Source organism: Bos indicus x Bos taurus, chromosome 3 (genome assembly GCF_003369695.1).
Source record: "Bos indicus x Bos taurus breed Angus x Brahman F1 hybrid chromosome 3, Bos_hybrid_MaternalHap_v2.0, whole genome shotgun sequence".
Lineage (NCBI taxonomy): Eukaryota > Metazoa > Chordata > Mammalia > Artiodactyla > Bovidae > Bos > Bos indicus x Bos taurus.
Window position 1 is genome coordinate 89,555,281 of NC_040078.1, and position 21,739 is coordinate 89,577,019.

General features: G+C 42.1%; 1 protein-coding gene across 4 annotated transcripts in view; it reads left to right on the forward strand.

The window, feature by feature from the left end:
- The window catches only part of FYB2 (FYN binding protein 2), a 123,406-nt gene that overhangs the window by 81,878 nt on the left and 19,789 nt on the right, over positions 1-21,739 (forward strand). For all 4 annotated transcript variants that reach the window (XM_027537125.1, XM_027537123.1, XM_027537124.1 and 1 more), the window contains exons 7-10: positions 1,325-1,356; positions 4,989-5,088; positions 7,782-7,941; positions 14,510-14,621. In XM_027537125.1, coding sequence (XP_027392926.1) covers positions 1,325-1,356; positions 4,989-5,088; positions 7,782-7,941; positions 14,510-14,621 — 404 coding nt within the window. The remainder of the gene's footprint in view (positions 1-1,324; positions 1,357-4,988; positions 5,089-7,781; positions 7,942-14,509; positions 14,622-21,739) is intronic.

The window sequence follows — 21,739 nt, forward strand, 5'->3', positions numbered from 1 at the left end:
GAGATGCTCTTAAGCCCTTGTAGGTGTTCAGAATGAGTTGCCTTCACACCAAAATGCCATTGTCTATATGCTGTAGTTGTTTTATTATTTCTATTAATTGTTATTTCCTTCTCCGGTCAACCTCTTTGTGTCCAGCAGTGAGTTTCCATGTGGTCCAGTACACACCGGGTCCCTGTCTGAGGGCAGGTGCCTGTGTATATGGTGGCTCAGATGCAAAGAATATGCCTGCAATGTGGGAGACCCGTGTTTGATCCCTGGGTGGGGAAGATCCCCTGGAGAAGGGAATGGCTACCCACTCCAGTATTCTTGTTTGGAGAATCCCATGGACAGAGGGGCCTGGCAAACTACAGTCCATGAGGTCACAAAGAAGTTGGACACGACTGAGTGACTAACACTTTCATTTCTTCACCTGTGTGTACATGGCATCATATAATCCTCACAGTCACCCTGTGAGCTGGTATCACTGCTTTTTACAGATGAGAACTCAAGGCTCAGAGAAGTTAAATAACTGTAAATAATGTAGCAGAGATATAAAGCAAGGTCAATCTAACTTGTTCCCATCCTAACAAGTTCCCATTCTAACGTGTTCCCATTCCTAACAAGTGTTCCCATCCAGTCTGTTAGAATTGTGTGGAAAATGAGAGCCAGTCGTCCCGGAATGCAAACGCGAGGCTCTCCTCAAAGGAAGGGATGTGAGCTCCTGGGCGTGGACTCCGAGGCAGCGTTCTGGATGCTTATTTTCTGTTCTCTTCAGGTGCTTGGCTAGATTCCAGATTGTGAGTGACATGTGACAAGCGACTAAATGAGGGACTAGGTTGTGGTCACTGGGGCCTAAGTTTAATGGTGCCAAGTCTAGATCATACAAGAGCTGATTTTTGACCAGGTAGTGTGTGATCAGGAAAGGAAGAATGCCCAACATGGCTTGCATACTTGCCTGTACCAATTTTGCTCACTGGAACATTGCTCAAATATCACATTCCTATTTGCTTATGGGGTTTAAAAGTTCTTTATTCAACAGAGGCATTCCTGGATGGGCATGCAGAGAACAACTTAATTTTCTAAGTCAAATTATACATTACCTCTGGCATGCACCATGACTTTAGAAATGCCTGTTTTTTGGTTTTTTTTTTGATTGATCTTCAGCTCCACTGGCAACAGTTCATGAAACATTCTGTTGTCAGCATCTACTTTGCTCTGTACTGAGACCTCACTTGCCTCACCCTTTGGTCATGTCTCTAATGATCTGTAACCAAACAACAGAGGCCTGGTTGGGGTTTGACATGGGAAGATTTATGAAAATGACCATTTTTCTCTTTACTTTCAGGCTTGGAAGAGTTTTTACCATCAAGAACTTACGTGAGTTTTATCTTCAAAAGGAAAAGCATTAATTAGCCACTGACCCTCTGATGACAGAACTGTTTTTCCTTAATGGGCCAGTTGTCTCTAGTGCCTGACCTGATTCGGCACCCCTAGTACCCTGCAAGGTGTCTGGTACAGAGAAGGTGCTCAAAGGTCCTGCCTGGCCTTTTGGGTTCACCTCATTCTAGCTCATTCTGTACTCACTCAGCAGAGGCTTGCTGGGTCCCCAACATGCTGGCCATTTGCTAACCACAAGGGCTGGGTGTTCCCTGGTAACTCAGCTGGTAAAGAATCTGCCTGCAATGCAGGAGATCCCAGTTCAATTCCTGGGTCAGGAAGATCCACTGGAGAAGAGATGGGCTACCCACTCCAGTATTCTTGGGCTTCCCTGGTGGCTCAGCTGGTAAAGAATCCACCTGCAATGTGGGAGACCTGGGTTCAATCCCTGGGTTGGGAAGACCCCCTGGAGAAGGGAACAGCTACCCACTCCAGTATTCTGGCCTGGAGAATTCCATGGACTGTATAGTCCATGGCATCACAATGAGTCGGACACAACTGAGCAACTTTCACTTTCAGGGGCTGGGGCAGTGACAGAGAGCTAGCCACTACGCTTGGGGGTTCCCCAGTGAGAGAAATACAGTCAAACAGGCATATGACAATCACATGGGTCCCAAAGAATTGACAGTTTCCAAAACGCACCATGCTGTTTCAGGTCTCTTTGCCTTTGCTCATTTACTTCATTAAGCCCAACTTAATGATCTGGCAGACTTCTACTAACCATCAAATGACCCCTCCTGTAAGAAGCCTTCCTCATTCTCCTCTAGTCCCTTCCCTGTGGTGCTGCTGTAAGACACGCACACTTTTGCACTCACATCATGTCCGTCCTTTGTTTGCTAAGATGCGAGTTCATCCTCACTCTCCCCTTCTCTGAGGTCCTTGTGGGCAGGGCCCATTTTTCTCATTCTTGATCCAGACCTGGGCTTGGCCTATAGCAGTGCTTTTGCCTGATCCTTCAGAGTCTGCCTGTCTCTCTCACCACCTACCCATGGAAGTTATTTATAATGCGTTAAAATAAACATGGCCTGTGAGCTCTGGAGGAGCATGTTAGCCTCAGCATTTCCTGGCTGAGGCTAAAAACACACAAGCTGGATCATGGAGGAAAACGCTTCTTCATCTCTATCCTTGAGCTCCTGCCTGAACTTGAATTCATGAGTCCTGTGATTACCCTTTGGCACCTAACACAGTGCTGGGCACAGAGTAAGCACATGTCAGATGATTAGCTACTTAGTTCAACATTTATTGAGCTTTTTCTCTGTTCAGACACTGCTAGATTCTCGGGTACAGAAATGAATAGAATGTATTCCCTATACTTAGTTCAGCTTAAGAATGAAGACCAGAGTGGTAGGGGTGAGCGGGTCACTTGGAGGGGAAAATGACCATGGAAGTAGGAATTTACAGTATCAGATAATCACTGTTATAAGTTATGAAAACACAGAAGTGAGGTGGTAGGCATGCTTTCTGCAAGAGTGACAGCTGAGCTAAATCATGAAAACATGTAGGAACTGGCCGGGTGAAAATGGCAGGATACATGTTCCGGGCAGAGGACAAGGTGGGGGGCAAAGACGCAGTATTGCACAGTGAGGTCATTACAGGTGCCCACGAAGAGCTGGATGATGCTTGTGCATAAAGTGTGGTGTGGAGCAGCAGGAATGAGGCCATATACAGAGCAAGATCCAGGAGGACCTGCATTCCCTAATTAATCATTCAGACCAATCCTGTCTGGTGGAAATATAATGCAAATCACATATGTCACTTAAACTGCCTCTAGTAGCTATCTTCTAAAATGCAAAAAAAAAAAAAAAAAAAGAAAAGAAGTGATCCTAATATATCCCAAACATTATCATTTCAATTAGTATTAAAGTTTCTACTGAAATACTTTAGATCCTTTTCTTCACACCAAGTCTTAAAGATCCAGATGTGTTTTACACGAACAGCTTGAGTTTGAACCATACACATTTCAGATGTTCAAAAGTCACATGTGAACAGTGACCTCTTGGATGGCACAGTTTTAAACCTTATTCTATAAGTCAGCGGAAGCCATGAAAGAGTTTTAAAGCAGAAATGATATACCCCTAGCATTCCTAGGAGTCACAACATTAAATGTAATTTGACAGTTATTTATGGAGATCCAGCCATGTAGAAACTACTGGACAAAACCCGGGGGATAGAAAGATGGATTACAAAGGACATGTACATCAGCAAGGCAGGTAAATGCCTTAGGAAAAATTTCAGCAATGGGAAGAGAAGCCTTGGGTAATTCTAACTCAGCAGATGCTGTGATGAAGAAAAGGACACTGACAGTTATGAGAGCCAATTACATGCTGTAAGCAGTGTTAGGCTTTCAACATTTTTATCACATTTCACTTTCATGGCAACTGTGGAGACTAGCATTACGACTTTTCATTTACAGATGGAAACATTTGACTTTTAGAAAGGTTCATCTTAGGATCTTAGAGGCAGAATAGGGGCTCATCCCAGCCCTCCCTCCACAGCCCCTGTTCTAGACTTAGTGGCCTTAATGGTGGATAAGAGTCACCAGTCATTGGATGAATGAGACTCTTTAAAATTCTTCCCATTGTCACAGAATATTTCTCTCTCCTGGTGTTTCTCCTTCCTGCATGACCACTTCTGCTTTTCTTTGGGGGCTCTCTGTCTCTGCCTTCCATGTAAAAGTGGTTGTAGGACTCTCTACTTCACTATGTTGCCAGAAACAGACGTTCATATCTAGACGCTGATGCTCCTCAGTGTTCTGTCGCCGGGCCTCAGCTTGCTGACTATACTCTTCACCTTGACTCCCCCCCTCTACTCCTCCATTGCAGCTACTGTCAGTACACAGGTGTGTGGTAGTCATGCCCTTCATGAGGGATACTAGCTGGAAGACTTTGCTACTGCGGGTTACAAAGCATTAGTGCTGGAGGTACACACATGAATTAATAGAGCCCTGATTTTTAGTTCGTGTCAAGGAAAAATGGAAGAGCCAGAAGCAGATCTGTAGACTGTACATTTTAATATAAAATAGAGGGATAAAAGAGAGTCAGGCAACATTTCTCAGAGGGGAGCTGATTTAGACAGACTGGAAAGGGTGCTCTGTTTCTCTGCAGTGTAAGATGTGGAAGGCAGGACTGAAAAAGGAACTAGCAAATATGAAGGAAGAGTTGCTCAAAATAGGATGGAAAGTTTGGGGAATTAGAGTGTAGATTAGCATAAACATGGAGACAAGAAGCAGAGAGGATGGAGTTGGAAAGAAGGGTGGGGGCCAAATCACAGTGGGGCTGATATTTTATCCATCAGCCAATAGGAAGTTAGATTTTAAGCGGGAATTCACTCTGGCATTGACTGGAACAGCCAGAAATGCAGGGAAATTTTCTATGGTTGACTTGATCCTGGTCCTCTCATCTTTAAAGAAGAAGAAAAGGAGGAGAAAGGGAAGGAGAAGGGGGAAGGGGAAGAGGAGGGTTCAGCTCTGTTTAAATTCATTTCCCTCATTCACTTCATTTAGGATTGAGGGGTACACTATCATGAAAACTCTCTCATCTTCACTTTTTCCCTGGTATCACTTCACATTTCAGACCCCAACACGAAGATGAAGATAAACAAATGAAGGAAAAAGAACCATACCAACTGAAACTTCAAAACACGGAAGATCTACACTTAGACCATCTTTTCAAGGTATCTGTAATTCTAGGGTTCCAGATCAAACAGTCCAGGCCATCCATATAATAGGTTCAGTTCATGAAGTGACTTTTTAGAGGCTGAACCATGCAACTCTCCAGAAAGACAGAAGATGGAGTGGGTGTTGGGTGTCTTATAAAAGAAATTGATGGGACAAGAACACTGAACTCTAGCCTCTGATTTCTTATTAGCTGTAAAGTAGGTCTCATAAACTGGGCTGAGATTAGTGTGAGTTCAGCAAGACACCCGGAGGGCAAATTCAAAGAGACAACTCAGGTGCCCACCCTGCTTTTGTGGGACCTGATGGGAGGGCCTCCTGAAGTTCTGTGCTCTGAGGCTCTGCTTAAAAGGGACCTAATCTCTGAGCTTAGGCATCTCATGTGTAAAATGAGTATAAATAACCCCTATCTGATTACCATCCCCACTCCCATCCGAATTGTCTTATCTTTGATAATGAAATAATGTAGATGAAGGTGCTTTGTAAACTGTAAGCTACCATGAAAATGAAGTATATTGTTGTTAATTAACTAATCAGATAACACTGATTGTTGATAGGAAACACTGTATATGTGTATATCCACATCCAATGGACACTATCTCCTTCAAAACAGTCAGAGGCTTAAATAACAGATACCACCGGGGCTGTTACCAGGGTTCAAAACATCTGGGATGCCTGTTTGAGATGGGCCTGTCAGATCAGATCAGAACAGATCAGTCGCTCAGTCATGTCCGACTCTTTGTGACCCCATGAATCGCAGCACTCCAGGCCTCCCTGTCCATCACCAACTCCTGGAGTTCACTCAGACTCATGTCCATCGAGTCAGTGATGCCATCCAGCCATCTCATACTCTGTCGTCCCCTTCTCCTCCTGCCCCCAATCCCTCCCAGCATCAGAGTCTTTTCCAATGAGGTGGCCAAAGTACTGGAGTTTCAGCTTTAGCATCATTCCCTCCAAAGAAATCCCAGGGCTGATCTCCTTCAGAATGGACTGGTTGGATCTCCTTGCAGTCCAAGCGACTCTCAAGAGTCTTCTCCAACACCACAGTTCAAAAGCATCAATTCTTCGGCGCTCAGCCTTCTTCACAGTCCAACTCTCACATCCATACATGACCACAGGAAAAACCATAGCCTTGAGTAGACAGACCTTTGTTGGCAAAGTAATGTCTCTGCTTTTGAATATGGTATCTAGGCTGGACATAACTTTCCTTCCAAGGAGTAAGCGTTTTTTAATTTCATGGCTGCAGTCACCATCTGCAGTGATTTTGGAGCCCAGAAAAATAAAGTCTGACACTGTTTCCACTGTTTCCCCATCTATTTCCCATGAAGTGATGGGACCGGATGCCATGATCTTCGTTTTCTGAATGTTGAGCTTTAAGCCAACTTTTTCACTCTCCACTTTCACCTTCATCAAGAGGCTTTTGAGTTCCTCTTCACTTTCTGCCATAAGGATGGTGTCATCTGCATATTTGAGGTTATTGATATTTCTCCCGGCAATCTTGATTCCAGCTTGTGTTTCTTCCAGTCCAGTGTTTCTCATGATGTACTCTGCATATAAGTTAAATAAGCAGGGTGACAATATACAGCCTTGACGTACTCCTTTTCCTATTTGGAACCAGTCTGTTGTTCCAGTTCTAACTGTTGCTTCCTGACCTGCATACAGACTTCTCAAGAGGCAGATCAGGTGGTCTGTCACATCACATCAAATTGTTCCAGTCCCCCATGCAGAGCTTGGGTAAATCAGACGTCTTGGTGGTGGTATGGGCCTCAACTGAGGTGTAGGCCCAGAGGCCTCGCTGGAATAGGTTGGGTGTTTACAGAATATAAAAAAGCATAATTCAGAGAAGTCATTAATAATGAAAGATAGGGACCAGAGACAGGGGAGTGACATGATGTGTTAAGATGGGTGGTGGGACCAGAGATCAGGGAGGGGTTCATCAGGAGCGTTTCATGATGAGAAAGGCAGCAGAGGAGCATGATTAAGGGTGTGTGCATGCTCAGTCGGTTAGTTGAATCCGACTCTGTGCAACCCTATGGACTGTCAGGCTCTTCTGTCCATGCGATCCTCCAGGCAGGAATACTACAGTGGGTTGCCATGTCCTCCTCTAGGGAATCTTTCTGACTCAGGGAATGAACCCACATCTCCTGCAGCTTTTGCACTGCAGGTAGATTCTTGACCACTGAGCCACCAGAGAAATCTGATATGATTGAAGATACTGACCATGAAAGAGCAAAAGCATGCATGCTCCCTTTTTCAGTGTATCCCTGGCAGCCAAGAGCACAGGGCTCTGGGATCCAGTCCTGCCTGGGCAGATGACTAGCTGTGAGAGCAGAAGCCAGCTATTTAACCTTTCTAAATTCTTTATCAAGAAAAATAATGGTATTTTTTGAATGAGATGTCATGAACATCAAGATAAGATATATCAAGAGCCTATTCCATGGTCAGCCTGCCATTATAAGCCTGATTGCATCCTGTGGGCCTGCCTCCAAGCCAGACATCTGATGGCTATTCAGAGGGGAACAAAAGACATTGTATGTGCCCTTGTGAAACTTAGAGAAATGAGACTGTGTTAAATAAAACAACAAACAATGGCTAGCTGGGAGGAATGAATGAATACAGAATAGCATTAGTAAGCGAAAAACCAATAGTGAAGTCAAAACAGTGCAGGACTGTCCTTGTTACATGGGTTTAGGTGGATATCTATGAAGAGATACCTGGGAAAACCCAGATGGCAGAAGACCACACAGGTGGGAGAATCATGCCGGCCAGAAAGCAGGATGCTGCGATGGACATCATCCAGGTGGAGGCTTGTCCTGAGGACTTCCAGCCGGCCAGGCTCCCCATTGACTACTGTGAGTTTCATTTTTTCCTGGTTCTTTTTACCATTACTGAATTATTTTAAAGCTGTGTGTGACCAAGATTTTAATTGATTTTATAAATATTCACCTAGCATCTATTATACATCAAATCACTTGCCTGAGTGAGGCAGCTGTACTAGATTTAGAGGTAGAAGGCCCGAGTTCAAATCAAGGCTCTTATACTTTTAACTGTGTAACATAATCCTTCATATTCCTCAATTTCTTCATTTATAAAAAGGGATCATAATATAGATTTCACTGGAGTTTGGCACAGACCAAATCTGACAGTATGTTGCATAATAGTTACACAATTGAATGTTTACTCATTTCTTCTTATATCTCCAGAACCTGTCGTTTTTTGTAGACTCAAGACATTGACACATTGATGACATAGTATGATACGATTATTTGACTTTATTCAGGTTGAATTTTTATCTTCATGTGAGTCAAAACTCTTGATTGCAAGTAACTGTAATAAAATCATATTGTGTTAAGCAAAAGAGGAGAAGGAGGCTCACTTAGAGAAGGTCTGGACATGGCTGGACTCAGGGACACAAACAGTATCCCAGGGACTTAGCGTTACTTTTTTTTGCTCCTGGCTTTGTTCCCCTCCCTCTTGGCTCCATCTTCAAGCAAACTCTATGCCTGTGGAGACAAGGTGGCACCTGGCAGTGACAGATTTACACGCTATCTATCCTCTTAGGAACCCCAACAGAAAGCTGGAAATGTTTATCCTCTCAACAGCTTTAAGAAAAGGTCCAGATTTGAGTCTTACTGGCTTGATTGTGTCACATGCCAATCTCGATCCAAGCATCATGAATGTGGGATAGGATCCTCTGACTGACCCAGGCCTATGTCATAAATTCATATCCGTAGCTGGAAGCAGAATTAGTTTACCAAAACAGTATCATTTCAGATTGAAGGATTTCCCAAGTTAAGAGCTGTTATCATAGGGAAAAAAGTAGACACTGGATAGACAAAACAGATGTCTACTCACGGCAAACCACTGACATGCCATAACGTGTTACAATCAAAGCTATAAGAATATATTACAATCATAAGATTGACTCAGGCCCTATAAAATCTGCCTCTAGGCTAGTTGACTGCATCCCTGCCATGCACTTCCTTCCCTACACACTGTTTATTCTAAGTTACCTGACTGTGTCATGTGCTTAAGTGCCCCATCACTTTGCCTGAACTCTTTCCTGTGTCTGAAATGCCTTTCTGCCCACCCTCTATCTGCTGATGTCTTAGCTATCTTTCAGGATCTATCTCCGAAGTCAGTTCTTCTGAGGACCTATACCCCACTTTCCCACTCTCCAGGGACCATAGTTGTTCACTCCTCTCTGTTTCTAGGACACCAAAACAGCAATGGAATGACCAGTTTTCCATATTAGGTTTTCATTCTTCAGTCACTAAATCATGTCTGACTCTTTGTGACCCCATGGACTGCAGCATGCCAGCCTTCCCTGTCCTTCACTATCTCCCAGTGTTTGCTCAAACTCACATCCATTGAGTCAGTGATGCCATCTGACCATCTCATCCCCTGTCATCCCCTTCTCCTCCTGCCCTCAATCTTTTCCAGCATCAGGGTCTTTTCCTGTGAATCGTCTCTTTGCAAGGTGGCCAAAGTATTGGAGCTTCAGCATCAGTCCTTCCAATGAATATTTAGGGTTGATTTCCTTTAGGATGGACTTGTTTGATCTTCTTGCTTTCCAAGGGACTCTCAAGAGTCTTCTCCAACATAATTCAAAAGCATCAATTCTTCCGCATTCAGCCTTCTTTATGAGATCCAACTCTCACATCTGTACATGCTACCGGAAACAGCCTTTGTCAGAAAAGTGGTGTATTTGGTTCTTTTTAGATTCAAACGTTTCTGGGACACCAAACCACTATGTATTAATCCTACAACCCTGGGAAGTTCACTTACTTTTATGTACACATGGGGACAGTACTATTTATTATTTCCCAGGGCTCTTTGTCAGTGCATATAAAGTATCTGGTTCATTGCTAAATAACTGTCAGTTCTCTTTGCTCACTTACTTTTCTAAAACAATTACAGCATGCTTTACTTTATAACTCATGGTGTACATGTTTGTTTCCCATGGTTCACTGTGAACACCTTGGGGTCAGAGACCGTTTGACATTTTTCTCTGTATCTGCAACCTGCAACCAACAAAACTTTGTTAAAGGAAAGAATGAAATAATAAATCAGACTTCAGTGAGACAGTACGTTAGATTTGACAATCTTAATGATTCTTCTGACTAAAACAACTAAAGTGAAGAAGAAAATTGGGGGTGGGGGGGACAATTCATTAAAGCATCACAGAATTGACTTAAAAGGAAGTATCCACATGCCTGCAGGAACCAGGAACCCTGAGAAATGAGTGAGCACCAAAGCTGCTCTCGCCCTGAGGCCTTTCACTGAGCTCTGAATCCTTTGTTCTCCTGTTTTGAATGCATGGTGTGCAGAGGACAGGAGCTATATCCCAGGGCCTGCCCAAAGCGAGTGTATAATCCGAGCGTGCATGTGTGCATACCCAGTCATATCTGACTCTCCTGTGACCCCATGGAGTGCAGCTCGGCGGGCTCCTCTGTCCGTGGGATTCTCCAGGCAAGAATACTGGAGTGGGTTGCCTTTTCCTCCTTCAGGGGATCTTCCTGACCCAGGGATCAAACCTGTGTCTCCTGCCTTGGCAGGTGCATTCTTTAACACTGAGCCACGAGGGAAGCCCATACAATAGGAGACTCCTGTATAAAGTTGGGACCTCAAAGAATTATGTCCACACAGAATGGATAGCACTATGCCTGTTGTTAACAATACTATATTGTGTACTTAGAAATTTACAAGAGTAGACCTCAAGTGCTCTTAAACCATAAAAATTTTTTAAAAAATTAAGAAATAGGACAAATAAATACATTTCTAATGAGATAAATGACACATGAGAAAGCACAGAGGCAGTACTAAATCAAAAGCCACATCTTTAGATGAAAAACGGATAGACTCATTTGGACTATAGAAAAAAATGGAGGGGCAGAAGGGGAGGGAAACAAGCTGAAGTAAATAAGAGTTAAAGGAGAGGCCTGAACACAGGGCTGAAGGCATTTTCAAGCAATTACGTATTGTCCTTGAAGAGTCACTGCAGATTTCGGGATCACACTATGTTGCAACAGTCTGAAGAAAATTCTTCTGAGTAATCTGTACATACCGCTAAAGCACAAAGGGAGTCTGTAATAAACTTGTGCTAAACCCCCTGAAGAGTTCTCTGCAATACTTGTGATGAGGAGCACAAAATGCTTAGTCAAGGAAAGTGGGCACGAACACAGAGAGGAAAGTTTCGAGGGAAAAAAAATATACAGTTGTTTTTCTAATTCCTTCTATATGAATAGGTCTCTTTCGAAAAAAAATGAACAAAATAAAAAGAACTCCTTCCTTCCATTAAAAAAAAGAAGAAGAACATTAAAGACAAACACCAGGGAGCAGAAGGATATTTGCTCATTTGCTCCTGGTGCTGGGTAAAGGAAAAAAAATATGTTACCATCCGATCCTCATATTCACTTTGGGAAAATTTATTGAGCTGTACTCATGATTTGTGCCCTTTCCTGTCTTTCATACTGTAATTTTACTAACGTAATTGTCAAAAGACAGACATAGAGTGTGTACTTTCCAAACAAACAAAAAAACAGAATGAAGAAAAAGAGAAGAAACCTCAGTCAGTCAAACACAAGGAAAATGAGGGAAAACAGAACAAATAAAATGTATGTAATAAAACACTAAATATTTATTTCAAAATATCAGTAAATACTATAAGCATAAAACTCTCTAATTAGAGGACTGCTGCTGCTGCTGCTAAGTCGCTTCAGTCATGTCCAACTCTGTGCAACCCCATGACGGCAGCCCATCAGGCTCCCCCGTCCCTGGGATTCTCCAGGCAAGAACACTGGAGTGGGTTGCCATTTCTGTCTCCAAAATTAGAGGACATATGCATTCAAATCATTCAATATTAAAAATATTTCAGGGCCTTTTATGTCCCCAGAATTGTTCTAGGTGTTGGGGGTATAGCAGTAAACAAACCAGACAAAAATTATGGAGGTTGCATTCTGATCAGAGGAGACAGATGATAAATATATAAACAGTAAAATATTCACTATGTGGAATTTTAATAAATATGGAAAAAATAATAAAGCAAAAAAGAATTAAGGAAGTAGGTAGAGGAAGTGGACGTTGTAGTTTTAAAGGGCTGACAGATGACCTCAAAGACAGAAAGCAGATGAAGAACAGAGCCATATCTATCCAGTATGTTCTAGGGAGAGTGGGAAAGGAATGCAGCTGTCCTGGGCAAGAGCCTATTAGATGTGCTGGTCGAATAGCAAGGAGGCTGGTGTGGCTGGAGCAGTGATGAAGGAGACTGGTAGGAGATGAGGTCAGAGATATAACAAAGGACCAGGGGTTTTTGTTTTTGTAGACCATCGGAAGAACATTGGCATTTATTCTAAGTAATATTAAAAAAAAAAAAAAAAAAAAAACAGTGAAAGGTTTTGAGCACAAGAACAGAAATGATCTGACTTGTATTTTAAAGAATCATCTTGGCTGCTGTCTTGAAAGAAGAATGTAGAGGAAGAACCTGGGACCTGTTATGAGTTTGTTGCAATAATTTAAGTGAAAGACAATGGTAGCTTGGAGGAGGGTACCATGGTTGAGTTGAGATTTGTAATTTTGGATTCAGGATATAAATGTGAGAGTCAGGCTGACAGATGGCTGTGATTGGAGGTGGGGTATAATACAAGAATCAAGAAGGTCTTCAAGGTTTTGGACCTGAGCAACTAGAAAGGTGGGTTGCCACTCATCATTGAGATGAGGCCAACTTCAGGAAGAGCACATCTGCAGAAAGTAAAGTTTGGTTTGGCATGTATTATGTTGAGACAACCAAATGGAAGCAGTGTGAAGGCTGACGAAGTATCTAGAACTCATGAGAGAGATGTCTAGGTTAGAGATGTAAATTTGGGAGTTGTGTATGTTTTTAAGTTGTCTATGTCTTTTTAAGGCTTCCCTGGTGTCTCAGATGGTAAAGCGTCTGCTTGCAATGCGGGAGACCCGGGTTCGATCCCTGGGTCGGGAAGATCCCCTGGAGAGGGAAATGGCAACCCACTCCAGTACTCTTGCCTGGAGAATGCCATGGACCGAGGAGCCTGGTAGGTATAGTCCATGGGGTTGCAAAGAGTTGGACACAACTGAGCGACTTCACTTTCTTCTTTATGTTTTTAAAATGAAGCCATAAAATTTTGCTTCAGCCAAAAGGAAAGATTAAGAAAGAAAAAAAATCCCTGAAATAAGAGCATCTTTGCTTATAAAATAAAAAAGTTAAAAACATAAATGGTATTCTTAATTTTTAAAAAATATTTGTGCTAAAGAAACTTACTGATAACTCTGTAAGGAAAAGCAGGGCCTTTGTGCCTCTGGGAGCTGACATTCATTGAGATGGTTTGGGGCTGATGTGCTAATTGACTTCTTATCAGAAGATAAAATCGTGTTGTCTGGTGCTTTTAATTAATAGACAAAAGTCAATGTGCCTGTTGCTACTTATCAGATATATTACTACTTATTTCTGATTAATAGTTCATATCTGAAAATGGTTCTGAATCACCAGTGCTCTAAATATTAACCTATGCCAACTGATAAAAAGGTGGAAGTTTTATGGCTATGACAAGTTTACAGCCCTGTGAAATAAACCAAATTCTGCAGTTAACAGGCTAGCTACTTGTGCAAACAATCCCTAGACATTTTTCAACCTGGCATACTATCTCACTGATGCTATCATTAATGAATAATAAATGTTGGTGTGTACTCGATCAACCTAAGAAATTCTACTTTAAGGAAAAAAAATGCTACAAAACTGGATGCTGCTGCTGCTGCTAAGTCGCTTCAGTCGTGTCCAACTCTGTGTGACCCCATAGACGGCAGCCCACCAGATTCCCCCATCCCTGGGATTCTCCAGGCAAGAACACTGGAGTGGGTTGCCATTTCCTTCTCCAATGCATGAAAGTGAAAAGTGAAAGTGAAGTCGCTCAGTCATGTCTGACTCTTAGTGACCCCATGGACTGCAGCCCACCAGGCTCCTCTGTCCATGGGATTTTCCAGGCAAGAGTACTGGAGTGGGGTGCCATTGCTTTCTCGGAAAAAACTGGATAAAGGCATCTAAATGTAGGAAGAGAAACCCCAGGGGCTGTACCTTGGCAGACTTCAACATTTGTGGTTGGGGATTAGAGGAAGAACCCTCCAAGAAGAAGGAGGGGTCATTGGCTTACTGGGTAATTAGCACCTTTCATAAAGATGTATTAATCTTTGCCACAGTCATCTAAAAGTAGGGGTTACCATCATTAACCTGGCTTGAGAGAAAAGTAACTCAGTACGAAAGCTGGTTTGCCACAGGATCATCCAAACCAAAGTTATAATCCAGTGTTAGCATATTTAATCTGCCTTTTTCTATTCTTGATGTACGTGAATGCATTTAGGAGAGTGGTTGATGAAATATTCTCAGGGGGTTCTCTGTTTTCCTTGCAGGTGGTTATGCGAAGGCCTTGGAGATGACTAAAGAAACCCAAGGCCAAGGAGCCATTAAGCCAAATTCCATTTCAGAGAACTATGACGATGTTGAGTGCTCTGGGAGTAAGAGGTAAGCATTTCAGCCCTGCAGTGAGATGAACGTGCTGAGACTGTAAAATACATGTGCTTCTCTGGTGGTCAAGTGGATAAGACTCCATGCTTTCAATGCAAGGGGCGTGGGTTTGATTCTTGGTCAGGGAACTAAGATCACAAATGCTGGCATGGCCAAAAAAAAAAGTACAACACAATAGGTCAGTGGTCTTTGTATCTTTTCTCCCATAGCAAAGTCAGATTTCTCTAACTTATTTATCTCATATAATGGTAAGTATAAGAAGATATTTGAAACTGTCAGTAGGAATTGCTGAATTTCTGTGGCACATTAGTAATAAGGTATCTTATATTTATATACTTGTATTAATGCCATTTGGGTGAAGTGATGATAAACTAACAGAAGTGGTTCAAGGTAGGCATGAATAGGTGCATTTAGAATCATGAAGGTGCTGGTAGTGGGTCTTTTGTGACAAGGAAGCAACTTTGGTATGAAACTTCCTGATCTCCTCACAATCCAAGACTGATGATAGAGTGTGTTTTACTTAAAACACTTCTATGGATTCTCAATATGTTTTTAATTGAAGTATAGTTGACTCACAACATTAGTTTCAAGTGTACAACACAGAAGATTCAATATTTTTATAGATTATACTCCACTTAAAGTTATTATAAAATACTGGTCATAGTCCCTGTGCTATACATTATATCCTTATATCCTGTATCTTATTTATTTCATAGGTAGCAGTTTGTATACCTTAATGCTCTTTCAGTCCTGCCCCTTCCTCCCCTCGTCTTCCCTCTGGTAACCACTGTTATTGCTGTTCAGTCATTATGTTGTGTCTCACTCTTTGCAACACCATGGACTGCAGCGCATCAGGCTTCCCTGTCCTTCACTATATCCCAGAGTTTGCCCCAACTCATGTCCATTGAGTCAGTGACGCCATCTAACCATCTCATCCTCTGTCACCCCCTTCTCCTCCTGCCCTCAGTCTTTCCCAGCATCAGGGTCTTTCCCAATGAGTCTACTCTTCACATCAGGTGGCCAAAGTATTGGAGCTTCAGCATGTCCTTCCAATGAATATTCAAGGTTGATTTCCTTCAGGATTGACTGGTTTGATCTCCTTGCTGTCCAAGGGACTCTCAAGAGTCTTCTCCAATACCACAATTTGAAACCATCAATTCTTCAACATTCAGCCTTCCTTATGGTCCAGCTCTCACATCCCTGGTGACTCTGATGGTAAAGTGTCTGTTTGTACATGGTACAAACAGATGGTAAAGTGTACAATGCCGGAGACCTGGGTTTGATCCCTGGGTCGGGAAAATTCCCTGGAGAAGGAAATGGCAACCCACTCCAGTACTCTTGCCTAGATGATCCCATGGATGGAGGAGCCTGGTGTCCATGGGGTCGCAAAGAGTCAGACACGACTGAGCAACTTCACTTTTCTCACATCCATACATAACTACTGGAAAATCATAGCTTTGACTATTTGTCAGCAAAGTGAGGTCTCTGCTTTTTAATATGCTGTCTGCTGCTGCTACTGCTGCTAAGTCGCTTCAGTCGTGTCCAACTCTGTGCGACCTCACAGACGGGAGCCCACCAGGCTCCGCCGTCCCCGGGATTCTCCAGGCAAGAACACTGGAGTGGGTTGCCATTGCCTTCTCCACTGTGTGAAAGTGAAAAGTGAAAGTGAAGTCGCTCAGCCGCGTCCAACTTGTAGCGACTCCATGGACTGCAGCCTACCAGGCTCCTCCATCCATGGGATTCTCCAGGCAAGAGCACTGGAGTGGCTTGCCATTGCCTTCTCCGAATATACTGTCTAGGTTTGTCATAGCTTTTCTTCTAAGGAGCAAGTGTCTTTTAATAATTTTGTGGCTGCAGTCACCATCCTCAATGATTTTGCAGCCCAAGAAAAGAAAATCTGCCACTGTTTCCACTTTTCCCCATCTGTTTGCCATGAAGTGATGGTACTGGAGTCCATAATTTTAGTTTTTTGAATGTTGAGTTTAAGTCACCTTTTTCACTCTCCTCTTTCAACCTTCACCAAGAGGCTCTTTAGTTTCTCTTCACTTTCTGCCTTTAGAGTAGTATCATCTGCATACCTGAGGTTGTTGATATTTCTCCAAGCAATCTTGATGAATCCAGCCCAGCATTTCACATGATATACTCAGCACAGAAGTTAAATAAGCTGGGTGACAACATACAGCCTTAATGTACTCCTGTCCCATTTTTGAACCAGTCCATTGTTCCATGTCCAGTTCTAACTGTTGCTTCTTGACCTGCATGCAAGTTTCTCAGGAAGCATGTAAGGTGGTCTGGTATTCCCTTCTCTTTAAGATTTTCCCACAGTTTGTTGTGATCCACATAATCAAAGGCTTTAACATAGTCAATGAAGCAAAAGTAGATATTTTTCGGAAGTTCTCTTGCTTTTTCTATAATCCAACAATGTTGGCAATTTGAACTCTGGTTCCCCTGCCTTTTCTAAATCCAGTTTGAACATCTGGAAGTTCTCAATTCACATACTGGTTAAACCTAACTAGAAAGATATTGAGCATGACTTTGCTAGCATGTGAAATAAGCACAATTGTGTGGTAGTTTGAACCTTCTTTGGCATTGCCCTTCTTTGGAATTGGAATGAAAACTGACATTTTCTGGCCTTGTAGCCACTTCTGAGTTCCAAATTTGCTGGCATATTGAGTGCAGCACTTTCACGGCTCATCTTTCAGGATTTGAAATCCCTCAACTGGAATTCTATCATGTCTGCTAGCTTTGTTCATAGTTAATGCTTCCTAAAATCCACTTGACTTCACACTCCTGGATGTTTGGCTCTAGGTGAGTGACCACATCATTATGGTTATCCAGGTCATTAAGAACTTTTTTGTACAGTTCTTCTGTGTATTCTTGCACCTCTTCTTAATCTCTTCTGCTTCTATTAGGTCCTTGAAATTTCTGTCCTTTATTGTGCCCATCTTTGCATGAAATGTTCCCTTGGTATATAATTTTCCTGAAGAGATTTCTAGTCTTTCCCATTCTATTGTTTTCCTTTATATCTTGCATTATTCACTTAAGAAGGCTTTCTTATCTCTCCTTGCTGTTCTTGGGAACTCTGAATTCAGTTGGCTATATCCTTCCCTTTCTTCTTTGCCTTCCACTTCTCTTCTTTTCTCAGCTATTTGTAAGGCCTCCTCAGGCAACCATTTTGCCTTGTTTCAGTTCTTTTCCCTTGGGATGGTTTTGGTCACCACTTCCTATACAAAATTATGAACCTCATCCATATTTCTTCAGGTACTCTCTCTCTCAGATCTAATCCATTGAATCTATTTATCACTTTCACTGTATAATCATAAGGGTTTTGATTTAGATCATACCTGAATGGTCTAGTGGTTTTCCCTACTTTCTTCAATTTAAGCCTGAATTTTGCAATAAGGGGTTCATGATCTAAGCCACATTCAGCTCCAGGTCTTGTTTTTGCTGACTGTATAGAACGTCTCCATCTTTGGCTGCAAAGAACATAATGAATCTGATTTCGGTATTCACCATCTGGTGATGTCCATGTGTAGAGTCATCACTTGTGTTGTTGGAAGAAGGTGTTTGCTATGACCAGTGTGTTCTCTTGACAAAACTCTGTTAGCCTTTGCCCTGCTTCAGATTGTACTCCAAGATCAAAGTTGAATGTTACTCCAGGTATCTCTTGACTTTCTACTTTTGCATTCCAATCATCTATGATGAAAAGAACATCTTTTTTGGGCATTAATTCTAGAAGATCTTGTAGGTCTTCATAGAACCATTGAACTTCAGCTTTTCAGCATCAGTGGTTGGGGCATAGACTTGGATTACTGTGATGTTGAATGGTTTGCCTTGGAAACGAACTGAGATCATTCTGTCATTTTTGAGATTGTGTGCAAGTAATGCATTTTGAACTCTTTTTGTTGACTATGAGGGGTACTCCATTTCTTCTCAAGAATTCTTGCCCACAGTAGTAGATATAATGGTCATCTGAATTAAATTCACCCATTCCCATCCACTTTAGTTCACTAATTCCTAAAACATAAATGTTTACTCTTGCCATATCCTATTTGACCACATCCAATTTACCTTGATTCACGGACCTAACGTTCCAGGTTCCTATGCAAATTGTTCTTCACAGCACTGGACTTTACTTTCACCACTAGACACATTCACAACTGGGCATCATTTCCACTTTGGCTCAGTCTCTTCATTCTTTCTGGAGCTATTTCTCCACTATTGCCCAGTAGCATATTGGACACCTACCAACCTGGGGAATTCATCTTCTGCTGTCATATCTTTTTGCCTTTTCATACTGTTCATGGGGGTTCTCAAGGCAAGAATACTGGTTTGCCACTCCCTTCTCCAGTTGACCACATTTTGTCAGAACTCTCCACCATGACCTGTCTTGGGTGGCCCTGAATGGCATGTCTCATAGTTTGACTGAGTTACACAAGTCTGTGATCCAGGTGATTGTTTTTGTTAGTTTTCTGTGATTGCAGTTTTTGTTCTGGAGGCCATGGGATTATAGTTCTTCTTCTGTCTGCCCTCTGATGGATAAGAGGCTTGTGCAAGCTTCCTGATGGGAGGGACAGGCTGTTGGGAAACTGGGTCTTGCTCAGGTGGGCAGAGTAAATCTTTAATCCAGTTTTCTGCTGATGGGTGGGGCTGTGCTCCTTCCCTGTTAGTTGTCTGACCTGAGGTGACCCAGTCCTGGGAGTCTGCAATCTCTGTGTTAGAGCTAGAGGTTCTACGGTAGGGATAATGGCGACCTCCTCCAAGAGGACTTATGCCAACACGCCACACCTCCCAGTACTGCTGCTGCCCCTGACCCCATCGCAGGTCACGCCTCTGTAGGAGACCCCCAAACACTCACAGGCAGGTCGGGCTCAGTCTCTTATGGGGCACTGCTCCTTTCCCTTGGGTCCTAGTGCACACAAGGTTTTGTTTGTGCCCTCCAAGAGTCTCTGTTTCCCCCAATCCTGTGGAAGTTCTATAATCAAATCCTGCTGACCTTCAGATTCCCTAGGGATTTCCAGTCCCTCTTCCAGATCCCCAGGTAGGGGAGTATAATGTGGAGCCTAGAACCTTCAACAGTAAGAGAACTTCTTTGTTATAATTGTTCTCCAGTTTGTGGGTCACCCATCCAGCATCTTTATGGTAGGGCTAATGGTGACCTCCTCCAAGAGAATTTATGCTACACATTGTGTCTCCCAGAACTGCTGCTGCCAGTGCCCTGTCCCTGTGGCAGGCCATTGCTGACTCACACCTCTACAGGAGAGCCTCAAACACTTACAGGCAGGTTGGTAACCATTGGTTCTCTGTATCTGCAAGTCTGTTTCATTCTTTTACTTATTTTTTATTTCAGAGATTCCACTTGTAAGTGAAAACATACAGTATTTGTCTTTCTGTTTATGTTTTATGTTTAAGTATTATGTTTAAGCATAATATTCTCCAAGTTAATCCATGTTGCTGAAAATGGCAAAAATTTCATTTTTTTTTATGGTTTAGTATTCTTATGTGTATGTGTGTACACTACATCCTCTTTATCCATGCATCTGTTCATGGATACTGAGGTTGCTTCCATATCTTGGCCATTGTAAATAATAATGTTGCTATGAACATTAGGGTCTGTATATTTTTTTGAATTAAGTGTCTTCATGTTCTTCAGATATACCCAAGAGTGGAATTGCTGGATTATATAACAGTTTTAATTTTAATTTTTTGAGGAGACTCCATCCTGTCTTCCATAGTAGTGGTAGCAGTTTACATTCCCACCAACAGTGTGAGCATTCCCTTTCTTCTGCATCCTCACTAACGTCTTTTGCATCTGTTTAACAACAGCCCTTCTGGCTGCTGTGAGGTGATAGTCCACTGTGCTTTTGATTTGCATTTCCTTGACGATCATTGATACTGAGCATCTTTCCTTGTGCCTATTGGCTATCTGTTTGTCTCTTTTGAAAAGATGTCTATTTAGGCCTTCTGTCTGTTTTTAATTGAGTTGCTTGTTTGTTTTTTTTTTCCCCCATATTGAGTTATAAGTGCTTGTTATATATTTTGGATGTTAATCCCTTATCAGACATATTATTTGCAAATATCGTCTCCCATTTAGTAGGTGGTCTTTTTGCCTTGTTAATGTTTTTCTTTGCCATGCAAAAGCTTTTAAGTTTGAATAGCTCCCATTTGTTTTTGCTTTTGCTTCCCTTGCCTGAGGAGACAGATCTGGCTCTAAATACAAAAATAAATAGCAAAAATACAAATAGCAAAATATACAAATCCAAATAGCAAAAATACATTGCTAAGACTTATGTCAAAGAGCCTATGTTTTCTTCTGGTTTTCCCAGCACCACTTATTAAAAAGACTGTCTTTTCTCCATTGTATCTTCTTGCCTTCCTCATCATCAATTAATGGACCATAAGTGTGTGGGTTTGCTTTTCAGCTTTCTATTCTGTTCCATTGCTCTCTGTGTCTGTTTTTGTGCCAGTACCATACTGTTTTGATTACTGTAGCTTTGTCGTATATTCCCAATACCTTTACAACTGACGTTAACATGGTATAGAGGACTTGAGTGTCCCTATCTACCCCTCCAGCCTCTTCTCACACATGCTCAGTCTTCATCTTTGAGATGCAGTCATGGTGACCTTTTAACTTCTCTGACTTGCTAAGCTCCCACTGCAGAGTGCTTGCATATGCTACTCCCTCTTCCTGGAATGTTCTTTCCTCTTCTGTGCCCCTTTGTTTAAGTGACTCTTAATATCTCTTCTGACCTCAGCTCAGTCATTATTCCCTAGGGAATATTCTCCTACGTATGTAGTTTTATAGTATTACCATCACCCTTTCTTTAACAGCACTTGTCACAGTTATTAATAATTCTATATTTATGTGATTCTTTATTAGCTGTCTTCCCTCTTAGATGATTTTCTTCTTTACACTTACCGTTTTTCCTTACCCACATTATAATGCCAGGCACATGTTAAGATATTAAAAAAAATTATCTTTTATATGAATGAAAAAGTAATGGAGGAGGGATAATCAAATGCTACTGGTTTTTGTTTTGTCCTTCTTAGAATGTCAGAGATGGAGAAGCAGTCTAGAGATCATTAAACACAGTACCCTCATTTTTAAAAAAGGA